Here is a 12,669-nt window from a genome sequence, read left to right as displayed (position 1 = left end):
ATTGAAGATGAAACGTGGCTGGGTCTTTCAGCATGACAATGATCCCAAACACACCGCCCGGGCAACGGAGTGGCTTCGTAAGAAGCATTTCAAGGTCCTGGAGTGGCCTAGCCAGTCTCCAGATCTCAACCCCATAGAAAATCTTTGGAGGGAGTTGAAAGTCCGTGTTGCCCAGCAACAGCCCCAAAACATCACTGCTCTAGAGGAGATCTGCATGGAGGAATGGGCCAAAATACCAGCAACAGTGTGTGAAAACCTTGTGAAGACTTACAGAAAACGTTTGACCTCTGTCATTGCCAACAAAGGGTATATAACAAAGTATTGAGAAACTTTTGTTATTGACCAAATACTTATTTTCCACCATAATTTGCAAATAAATTCATTAAAAATCCTACAATGTGATTTCCTGGATTTTTTTTCTTCTCATTTTGTCTGTCATAGTTGAAGTGTACCTATGATGAAAATTACAGGCCTCTCTCATCTTTTTAAGTGGGAGAACTTGCACAATTGGTGGCTGACTAAATACTTTTTTGCCCCACTGTAGATGTCCTAACCGAATTGCCAAAACTATAGTTTGTTAATAAGAAATTTGTGGAGTGGTTGAAAAACGAGTTTTAATGACTCCAACCTAAGTGTATGTAAACTTCCGACTTGTACAGTACAGTCGTGGCCTGTACAGTCGTGGCCAAAAGTTTTGAGAATGACACAAATATAAATTTTCAGTCTGCTGCCTCACTTTGTATGATTGCAATTTGCATATACTCCAGAATGTTATGAAGAGTGATCAGATGAATTGCAATTAATTGCAAAGTCCCTCTTTGCCATGCAAATGAACTGAATCCCCCAAAAACATTTCCACTGCATTTCAGCCCTGCCACAAAAGGACCAGCTGACATCATGTCAGTGATTCTCTCGTTAACACAGATGTGAGTGTTGACGAGGACAAGGCTGGAGATCACTTTGTCATGCTGATTGAGTTCGAATAACAGACTGGAAGCTTCAAAAGGAGGGTGGTGCTTGGAATCATTGTTCTTCCTCTGTCAACCATGGTTACCTGCAAGGAAACACGTGCCGTCATCATTGCTTTGCACAAAAAGGGCTTCACAGGCAAGGATATTGCTGCCAGTAAGATTGCACCTAAATCAACCATTTATCGGATCATCAAGAACTTCAAGGAGAGCGGTTCAATTGTTGTGAAGAAGACTTCAGGGCGCCCAAGAAAGTCCAACAAGCGCCAGGACCGTCTCCTAAAGTTGATTCAGCTGCGGGATCGGGGCACCACCAGTACAGCACTTGCTCAGGAATGGCAGCAGGCAGGTGTGAGTGCATCTGCACGCACAGTGAGGCAAAGACTTTTGGAGGATGGCTTGATGTCAAGAAGGGCAGCAAAGAAGCCACTTCTCTCCAGGAAAAACATAAGGGACTGACTGATATTCTGCAAAAGGTACAGGGATTGGACTGCTGAGGACTGAGGTAAAGTAATTTTCTCTTAATCCCCTTTCCGATTGTTTTTGGCATCCGGAAAAAAGCTTGTCCGTAGAAGACAAGGTGAGCGCTACCATCAGTCCTGTGTCATGCCAACAGTAAAGCATCCTGAGACCATTCATGTGTGGGGTTGCTTCTCAGCCAAGGGAGTGGGCTCACTCACAATTTTGCCTGAGAACACAGCCATGAATAAAGAATGGTACCAACACATCCTCCGAGAGCAACTTCTCCCAACCATCCAGGAAAAGTTTGGTGACAAACAATGCCTTTTCCAGCATGATGGAGCACCTTACCATAAGGCAAAAGTGACAACTAAGTGGCTCGGGGAACAAAACATTGATATTTTGGGTCCATGGCCAGGAAACTCCCCAGACCTTAATCCCATTGAGAACTTGTGGTCAATCCTCAAGAGGCGGGTGGACAAACAAAACCCCACAAATTCTGACAAACTCCAAGCATTGATTATGCAAGAATGGGCTGCCATCAGTCAGGATGTGGCCCAGAAGTTAATTGACAGCATGATATTTGTCAATAAAAGCCTTTGACACTTATGAAATGCTTGTAATTATACTTCAGTATTCCATAGTAACATGTGACAAAAATATCGAAAGACACTGAGGCAGCAGACTTTGTGAAAATTAATATTTGTGTCATTCTCAAAACTTTTGGCCACGACTTTATATAATACATGAATTTGAAAACATTATTGTGTTTTGGTAACTTATTTAAAGCCAGGCACTGGCTAGTGAACCAGTTAAGACACTGGTCAAGACAGAAGGGTGTCCAAAGTTTAAGTGGCCAGATTTGACCTAAATTTTTAAAGGAGTTTGACAAAATTATAATCAGTCAGTGACTGGCAGGATTAGGTTGTCAAGTCTGTGTAAAATGTATTGTCTGTTACCAGCAGATGGAGACACAGTCAGCATATTGTTCATCCAGAATCCAGTATGTCATCTGCACATCCTGTATACAGATAGAGCTCAATTGAGTTAATGGGACAAGAACATACATATCCAGTGGTGTAATTGAGGCAAATAAAAATAGTTACTACTGTTTCTTTGTTTACTTTTTGAAACACTTGTCAATTGTGTTTTTATGACTTTAAAATAAGTTGAAACTATCATTTTCAATTAGGTCTACCTACTGTATATTGTAGAAAGTCATCCTGCAATATAAATAGTTAAACACTTCAAATGCGCATCTACTACTGCTTTACCTTAGTATTTTACTATTTTTTGGTGTATTTTCATCACTTCACAAAAGGGCAGCAATAGCCTTGACAGTGTTTGCTTCAGTATCCTTGTACCATTGGTCAGGGGTCTCTGATGCATCCTAGTAGTACCTGAAAACACTTGTCCCAGCCCAAATAATTTGGTTCGTCTACAGTGGCATCAAGGTCTTTCAAGTGTGTACGTCTGTATTTTAAATATATTGTTAAATATTGTTACATAGGCAATGCACTACACATAGGGAGACGGAGAGAGTCAGCAACGATGTACTGTCTAAAATTAGCTTTTTCTTCTCTAATTTCTCCCTCAGGCTTTTTATCCTGGGCTCGTACGACAGAGAGACCTACGTGCACTGCACCTTTGAGCTGAGCAGCCACGAGTGGAAAGAGAAAACACGCAGCTCCATCAAAACGGTGGGCTTCTTTAAGATACTGTCCCCCCCCACTCCCCCCATGTAAAACAACACCAGTCATCTTTCTTAAAGACCACCCAAGCGTAATGCCTATTTGTCAGACAAAGAGCCAGAGGGCTACTGACACATGTTTGATCTGCCATGTTCAACTAGGGGAGCTAGGGAATCATAGGTTTCTCCTTAAGAAGAACAACAAGCAGTATCGTATTGGTACTCCATGTTATTTTTGTGTTCCTAATCAATTGTCACAATATGACAATAGTGTTTAATTTCTTATAGATGAGTTACATTTGTGACACATTAATTGGCTGGTACAAAACACCTAATGGTGACATTTACCGGTTTCACTGATGGTATATTTTTATTCAAAGATATTAACATGATCGAGACCATAGTCATTAGAGAAGAAGCATGGAATACTTGATCTATTGATTCAAAACTTTTATTGTCCCCCATCTGAAGTCAATTTCCCCCAGTGACATTTTGAAAGCAACAAAAATAATCGAGCCTAAGAGCAAACCTTTTCTAATTGCAGCAATTCAGAGATATTAACATTATAACATGGGACTTGTTCGGAAGTGACTAATGACTGTTTGAGACGAAAATGGCAAGTCTAATTACTGACCATCACTCACACATAATGTTATTATGTTGAGGCAGCTTCCATCCTGTCCAGCAGAGGGCAATGCCACTATAACATTTGTTCCTCGCTTCATCGCTTGCAAAAATAAAGGGTCATTTTCAGTAAAATAGTTCATATCAGTAATCCTCATTTACTGTATGTGCTCTCAGTAAGCCATGTGTTCTAGCATGCCACGATCTGTAAGTTACAGTTGTGTGTGTGATATTTGTGTTGAAGAGAGAAAGACCATCTCAAATAATTTTCAACTGGCTTTCATTGGAAAGTGAGACCCAGTTTTATCTCTACCATCACATTTTCTCATATAAAGCTTGGTTGGGTGTAATAGCCTTTGGAGCCTTTGGAGTCACCTTTGGAAAGTGTAGTCACGTCCAGGTTCTGTCATTATCAACGGCGACCCTGGAGCAATTAAGTGCCTAGATCAAGGGCACATCGACAGATTTTTCACCTTGTCGGCTCTGGGATTCAAACTGCCGACCTTTCGGTTACTGGCCCAATGCTCTAACCGCTAGGCTACCTGCCTGCAATAAAAGCTATGACTCTCAGACATGCTACAACACAATTTCTTCAACATTCCTTCCAATGTACAACCCATCAACTGTAGCCGCTGAGGTAAGTGTTCAACTTGACCAATATGGCTGTCACCCGGGGTGTCCCTCTAATGACATCCTCTTCAGACAGAGTGCTGTAGCTAGCTCTCCATTAATATGCAACCTAGAGATGCAGATGCAAGGTGGCATTTGGGCCGTTGTATCAGCCTCTTGCAGCTTGTGTCCCAAGCAGGACCATGCTAAGGATTAAAGGCGATACCATCTTAAAAAAGGTCACTCTCCCTTTCTCTCTCTGCATATTCCTTTGCATTTTTATTCCAAGAATGATCGCTGGAGATGAGGCCCAACTATCCTCTGAACAAGGCTCTCTGTGTGGCACATGTATGTTAATGCACTGAACAAAAATATAAACACAACATTTAAATTGTTGGTCCCATGTTTCATGAGCTGAAATAGAAGATCCCAGAAATGTTCCATATACACAAAAAGCTTATTTTGCGCCAAAATTAGTTTACATCCCTGTTAGTGAGCATTTGTCCTTTGCCAAGATAATCCATCCGTCTGACAGGTGTGGCATATCAAGAAGCTGATTAAACAGCATGAACATTACACAGGTGCACCTTGTGTACAATAAAAGGCCACTACAAAATGTACAGTTGTCACACAACACAATGTCACAGATGTCTCAAGTTTTGAGGGAGCATGCAATTGGCATGCTGACTGCAGGAATGTCCACCAGACCTGTTGCCAGAGAATTAAATGTTCATTTCTCTACCATAAGTAAAAACGCCTCTGTCGTTTTTAGAGAATTTGGCAGTACGTCCAACTGGCCTCACAACCGCAGATCATGTGTTACAACGCCAGCCCAAGATCTCCACATCCGGTTTCTTCACCTACGGGATTGTCTGAGACCAGCCACCCAGACAGCTGATGAAACTGTGGGTTTGCACAACTGAAGAATTTCAGCGCAAACTGTCAGAAACCATCTCAGGGAAGCTCATCTGCGTGCTCGTCCTCACAAGGGTCTTGACCTGACTGCAGTTTGGCATCATAACCGACTTAAGTGGGAAAATGCTCACCTTCGATGGTTGCTTGCACAGATGAATTCCGGTTTCAACTGTACCGGGCAAATTGCAGACAGTGTGTATGGCGTCGTGTGGGCGAGCGGTTTGCTGAAATCAACGTTGTGAACAGAGCGCCCCATGGTGGCGGGTGGGGTCATGGTATGTGCAGGCATATGCTACGGACAGTGAACACAATTGCATTTTGGCAATGGCAATTCGAATGCACAGAGATATACCGTGACGAGATCCTGAGGCCCATTGTTGTGCCATTCATCCCCCACCATCACCTCATGTTTCAGCATGGTAATGCACGGCCCCATGTTGCAACGATCTGTACATAATTCCTGGAAGTTGAAAATGTCCCAGTTCTTCCAAGGTCTTTATACTCACCAAACTGGCTCTAACCAGAATAGAAAGAGTGGGAGGCCCCGGTGCACAACTGAGCAAGAGAACAAGTACATTAGTGTCTAGTTTGAGAAACAGACGCCTCACAAGTCCTCAACTGGCAACTTCATTAAATAGTACCCGCAAAACACCAGTCTCAATGTCAACAGTGAAGAGGCGACTGAGATGCAGTGCCGTAGACCACTGCGTCCGTGTGTGTTAACTATTTAACTGTACTAGAATGCTTTTTAAAGGCTGCAAAAATTAAATTAAATACAGTGGGGCAAAAAATGAGGGAAAAAATCCAGAAAATCACATTGTAGGGTTTTTAAGGAATTTATTAGCAAATTATGGTGGAAAATAAGTATTTGGTCAATAACAAAAGTTTCTCAATACTTTGTTATATACCCTTTGTTGGCAATGACAGAGGTCAAACGTTTTCTGTAAGTCTTCACAAGGTTTTCACACACTGTTCCTGGTATTTTGGCCCATTCCTCCATGCAGATCTCCTCTAGAGCAGTGATGTTTTGGGGCTGTTGCTGGGCAACACGGACTTTCAACTCCCTCCAAAGATTTTCTATGGGGTTGAGATCTGGAGACTGGCTAGGCCACTCCAGGACCTTGAAATGCTTCTTACGAAGCCACTCCTTCGTTGCCCGGGCGGTGTGTTTGGAATCATTGTCATGCTGAAAGACCCAGCCACGTTTCATCTTCAATGCCCTTGCTGATGGAAGGAGGTTTTCACTCAATCTCACGATACATGGCCCCATTCATTCTTTCCTTTACACGGATCAGTCGTCCTGGTCCCTTTGCAGAAAAACAGCCCCAAAGCATGATGTTTCCACCCCCATGCTTCACAGTAGGTATGGTGTTCTTTGGATGCAACTCAGCATTCTTTGTCCTCCAAACACGACGAGTTGAGTTATTACCAAAAAGTTATATTTTGTTTTCATCTGACCATATGACATTCTCCCAATCTTCTTCTGGATCATCCAAATGCTCTCTAGCAAACTTCAGACGGGCCTGGACATGTACTGGCTTAAGCAGGGGGACACGTCTGGCACTGCAGGATTTGAGTCCCTGGCGGCGTAGTGTGTTACTGATGGTAGGCTTTGTTACTTTGGTCCCAGCTCTCTGCAGGTCATTCACTAGGTCCCCCCGTGTGGTTCTGGGATTTTTGCTCACCGTTCTTGTGATCATTTTGACCCCACGGGGTGAGATCTTGCGTGGAGCCCCAGATCGAGGGAGATTATCAGTGGTCTTGTATGTCTTCCATTTCCTAATAATTGCTCCCACAGTTGATTTCTTCAAACCAAGCTGCTTACCTATTGCAGATTCAGTCTTCCCAGCCTGGTGCAGGTCTACAATTTTGTTTCTGGTGTCCTTTGACATCTCTTTGGTCTTGGCCATAGTGGAGTTTGGAGTGTGACTGTTTGAGGTTGTGGACAAGTGTCTTTTATACTGATAAGTTCAAACAGGTGCCATTAATACAGGTAACGAGTGGAGGACAGAGGAGCCTCTTAAAGAAGTTACAGGTCTGTGAGAGCCAGAAATCTTGCTTGTTTGTAGGTGACCAAATACTTATTTTCCACCATAATTTGCAAATAAATTCATAAAAAATCCTACAATGTGATTTTCTGGATTTTATTTTCTCATTTTGTCTGTCATAGTTGAAGTGTACCTATGATGTTACAGGCCTCTCATCTTTTTAAGTGGGAGAACTTGCACAATTGGTGGCTGACTAAATACTTTTTTGCCCCACTGTATATATTTTTTTGGGGCAAGGAAAATATTGGATATCGGTATATCCCAAAATGATCCTATCGGTGCATCACTATAAAACATGGCACAAACATTATAGGGCACAGACAACAGCACAAAGGGCAAGAAGGTAGAGACAACAATACATCCCGCAAAGCAGCCACAACTGTCAGTAAGAGTGTCCATGTTTGAGTCTTTGAATGAAGAGATTGAGAATAAACTGTCCAGTTTGAGTGAGTGAGTGCAGCTCGTTCCATTCTCTAGCTGCAGCGAACTGAAAAACATGAACAATGTCTACACTGCATTTCTGATCAATTTGATGTTATTTTAATGGCCAATTTTTTTTTTTTTTTAAAAACAAGGACATTTCTAAGTGACCCCAATCTTTTGAACGGTTGTGTGATACATTTATTTTACAGAGACAGTATATTTTACATGAGTTATCTTTAGTTTGTTTTTAGTCTCTTCCTTCAGCTAACCCCTCCATCTATCTCTGAAGACCATCCAGTTTTGATTTCTATTTGCCATATATTTTTCAACAGTGTTGTGATGTGTCACAAGTTCAGTACCTTTTTATTCTCAGCATTTTTACAGATTTTACATTTTGCTAAAATTATTATTATATTATTGATCGATTGACTATGAATTTTTAAATCACCCAACCTTATTCTAAAATGGACCAATGTTTTGTTTCTTCTCAATCTACACACAATACCCCATAATGACAAAGCAAAAGCAGGTTGCTAGATTTATTTTTGCCGGTTATAAAAAATAAAAACAAACTCGGCAACAAAAAAAACGTCCTCTCACTGTCAATTGCGTTTATTTTCAGCAAACTTAACGTGTAAATATTTGTATGAACATAAGATTCAACAACTGAGACATCAACTGAACAAGTTCCACAGACATGTGACTAACAAAAATTGAATAATGTGTCCCTCAACAAAGGGGGGTCAAAATCAAAAGTAACAGTCAGTATCTGGTGTGGCCGCCAGCTGCATTAAGTACTGCAGTGCATCTCCTCCTCATGGACTGCACCAGATTTGCCAGTTCTTGCTGTGAGATGTTACCCCACTCTTCCACCAAGGCACCTGCAAGTTCCCAGACATTTCTGGGGGGAATGGCCCTAGCCCTCACTCTCCGATCCAACAGGTCCCAGACATGCTCAATGGGATTGAGATCTGGCCATGGCAGATCACTGACATTCCTGTCTTGCAGGACATCACGCACAGAATGAGCAGTATGGCTGGTGGCATTGTCATGTTGGAGGGTCATGTTAGGATGAGCCTGCATGAGGGTACCACATGAGGGAGGAGGATGTCTTCCCTGTAACGCACAGCGTTGAGATTGCCTGCAATGACAACAAGCTCAGTCCGATGATGCTGTGACACACCGCCCCAGATCATGACGGACCCTCCAAATCGATCCCGCTCCAGAGTAAGGCCTCTGTGTAACGCTCAATCCTTTGACGATAAACGCGAATCCGATCATCACCCCTGGTGAGACAAAACTGCGACTCGTCAGTGAAGAGCACTTTTTGCCAGTCCTGTCTGGTCCAGCGACGGTGGGTTTGTGCCCATAGGCGACGTTGTTGCCGGTGATGTCTGGTGAGGACCTGCCTTAAAACAGGCCTAGAAGCCCTCAGTCCAGCCTCTCTCAACCTATTGCGGACAGTCTGAGCACTGATGGAGGGATTGTCCATTCCTGGTGTAACTCGAGCAGTTGTTGTTGCCATCCTGTACCTGTCCCGCAGGTGTTGTTAGACGTGGTCTGCCACTGCGAGGACGATCAGCTGTCCGTCCTGTCTCCCTGTAGCGCTGTCTTAGGTGGCTCACGATACGGACATTGCAATTTATTTGCCACATCTGCAGTCCTCATGCCTCCTTGCAGCATGCCTAAGGCACGTTCACGCAGATGAGCAGGGACCCTGGGCATCTTTCTTTTGGTTTTTTTCAGAGTCAGTAGAAAGGCCTCTTTAGTGTCCTAAGTTTTCATAACTGTGACCTTAATTGTCTACCGTCTGTAAGCTGTTAGTGTCTTAACGACCGTTCCACGGGTGCATGTTCATTACTTGTTTATGATTCATTGAACAAGCATGGGAAACAGTGTTTAAACCCTTTACAATGAAGATCTGTGATGTTTTTTGGATTTTTACTAATTATCTTTGAAAGACAGGGTCCTGAAAAAGGGACGTTTTTGCTGAGTTTATATCACATTTATATAAGTATTCTGACCATTTACTCAGTACTTTTTTGAATCACCTTTGGCAGTGATTACAGCTTCGAGTCTTCTTGGGTATGATGCTACAAGCTTGGCACACCTGTATTTGGGGAATTTCTCCCATTCTCTGCAGATCTTCTCAAGCTCTGTCAGGTAGGATGGGGAGCGTTGCTGCACAGCTTTTTTCAGGTCTCTCCAGAGAGGTTCGATCGAGTTCAAGTCTGGGTCTGGCTGTGCCACTCAAGAACATTCAGACTTGTCCTGAAGTCACTCCTGCGTTGTCTTGGTTGTGTGCTTAGGGTCGTTGTCCTGTTGGAAGGTAAACCTTCGCGCTCTGGAGCAGGTTTTCATCAAGGATCTCTCTGTACTTTGCTCCGTTCATCTTTGCCTCGATCCTGACTAGTCTCCCAGTCCCTGCCGCTGAAAAACATCCCCACTGCATGATGCTGCCACCACTGCTTCACTGTAGGTTGCCTCCAGACGTGATGATTGGCATTCAGGCCAAATAGTTCAATCTTGGTTTTGTCAGTCTAGAGAATCTTGTTTCTCATGGTCTGAGAGTCTTTAGGTGCCTTTTGACAACTCCCAAGCGTGCTGTCATGTGCCTTTTACTGAGGAGTGGCTTCCGTCTGGCCACTACAATAAAGGCCTGATTGGTTGAGTGCTGCAGAGATGGTTGTCCTTCTGGAAGGTTCTCCCATCTCCACAGAGGAACACTAGAGCTCTGTCAGAATGACCATTGGGTTCTTGATCACCACCCTGACCAAGGTCCTTCTTCGATAGCTCAGTTGGGACAGGCGGCCAGATCTAGGAGGAGTCTTGGTGGTTCTGAACAACTTCCATTTAAGAATGATGGATGCCACTGTGTTGTTGGGGACCTTCACAACTGCAGACATTTTTTGGTACTCTTCCCTAGTTCTGTGCCTCGACACAATCCTGTCTCTGAGCTCTACGGACAAATCCTTGGACCTCATAGCTTGGTTTTTGCCCTGACATGCCCTGTCAACTGTGCGACCTTATAGACAGGTGTGTGCCTTTCCAAATCATGTCCAATCAATTGAGTTTACCACAGGTGGTCTCCAATCAAGTCATAGAAACCTCTCAAGGATGATCAATGGAAACAGGATGCACCTGAGCTCAATTTTGAGTCCCATAGCAAAGGGTCTGAATTATATAAATAAGGTATTTCAGTTTTAAATTTTTTAATACATTTGCAAAAAATTCTAAACCAGGTTTCACTTTGTCATTATGGGATATTGTGTGTAGATTGCTGAGTTTTTCAAAATCCATTTTAGATTAGGGCTGTAATGTAGGAAAATGTGGAAAAAGTCAAGGGGTCTGAATGCTTTCCGAAGGCACTGTATATGGCACAGCTGTACATTTTTTGGTGCTTAAATGAGACTCGTATACTTTTTTATTTAACCAATTGTGGTCTTTAATGCAATGCCAGCAGACAATTTTCTTACTTTGTTCCCCATTTTTGCGGTAATCCACCAAATGTTTATTGAACGAAAATAGTATTTTGTCATATTGAGTAGTGTTGTGTGGTCACAGTTGTATATCAGAGTATAGTTTGATTTAATATTACAGTATTACTGGTAAGTTACTGTGATCCAGGATAAGGTTTTTAAGTGGAATTTAATTTTAAACCTAGAATAGTTAAACAATTACTGAGCTTTCTGCTTCCCTTTTACCCTCACCTTGACCATACTTAGCCTACATTGCGTAATAACATTGGCTTTCCTTTCGTAATACTGATATTAGAAGCCTTTTCCATCCTGTTGTAGACTAGAGGGGTGCTCCCTTCCTTTACCCTCCTTCCTGACATCCCATAATACCCAGGCCAACCCCTGTAGTGTCCTCACGATCCTTCACCTAGTTCAATATGTAAAGTCCACTCAAACACCTGTGTGTAAGGGTGAGGGGACTTTGCGGGCTGTGGAGTAGATTTAGCCCTTTTCCATTGCCGAGCTGGGCTGGGTTTATTAGTGACAGGAGGCCTGTGGTGCGGGCTGCTCCACCAGGCGTGTTTGCACATCTGCCTCACTGATTCCATCATCAGCCATCATTTGGCCCTGAGTGCTGATGCTTCCTGACAGCCTAACAGGGGGGAAGACAACAGTGTACCAGCCACAGTGTTTATCTGTATGTCTTTTGTATATATATTATACATGTGTGCTTAAACTTTACATATGTATTTACATTTGTGTGGGTGTGTCTTTAGTACCCTAATAATGTTAAAGCTGAAATACGCGTAAGGGTAATGGCGCCACTGTTCACCCCCAGCACATTTTTTTGTTTTGTTGATTAAACAGAGCGGGAAAAAACAGTGTTTGGTATTTGAAGTAACTTCTTTGTTGTAGTATCACAAATGGACATGGCAGTTTCACCATTAAGGATTCCTGCTTTAATGGTAAATAATTGCTTGATTGATTTCAACAAGATTTCATTTTAGATGGTTGTCCTGAAGGTGTGTGCTTAGATTAGAAAGTGATTGACTGAATGGCTATTTCTAAGAACTGATGTCTAGTTCTCCTCGGTGACAAAGGTGTCCTGGTTCAGTGCCGCGCGTGGGATCTTTCACATGAACACCCCCCCCCCTCCCCCCAAAAGCGAATCTTTTCCCATACATTAAGGGAAAGGCACTGCTCTGTTGATAGGATCGCCTCACCACAATGGTTATGACACTGAGAAAGAACACAGTGTTTTTTTACCGCTAATACCATTTTATTTGTCGCGTACACAGATTCGAAGATTAGATTAGAAGATGTTAAAGCAAGTGCAGCGAAATGCTTATGTTTCTAGCTCCAACAGTGTAGTATAGTTACCTAAAGCACTTTTGTACAGCGCGCTGTAACGTACAATTGACCTTATTTTAGCGCCCAAAAACATAATACCTCCAGGTCAACTGTAATATGAATAC

The 12,669-nt window shown here is 42.8% G+C and overlaps 1 protein-coding gene across 3 annotated transcripts in view; it reads left to right on the top strand.

Moving 5' to 3' along the window:
• Positions 1–12,669, top strand: part of LOC139562588 (PDZ domain-containing protein 8-like) — a 77,939-nt gene that overhangs the window by 32,227 nt on the left and 33,043 nt on the right. For all 3 annotated transcript variants that reach the window (XR_011672410.1, XM_071380387.1, XM_071380386.1), the window contains exon 3: positions 3,025–3,127. Coding sequence is in view for 2 of the 3 variants with exons in the window: in XM_071380387.1 (XP_071236488.1) it covers positions 3,025–3,127 (103 nt within the window). In the remaining variant the exon portion in view is untranslated. The remainder of the gene's footprint in view (positions 1–3,024; positions 3,128–12,669) is intronic.

Source organism: Salvelinus alpinus, chromosome 32 (genome assembly GCF_045679555.1).
Source record: "Salvelinus alpinus chromosome 32, SLU_Salpinus.1, whole genome shotgun sequence".
In the NCBI taxonomy this organism is placed as follows: domain Eukaryota; kingdom Metazoa; phylum Chordata; class Actinopteri; order Salmoniformes; family Salmonidae; genus Salvelinus; species Salvelinus alpinus.
Note: the sequence above shows the minus strand (reverse complement) of the source record. Positions and strands in the feature narration are given on the sequence as shown.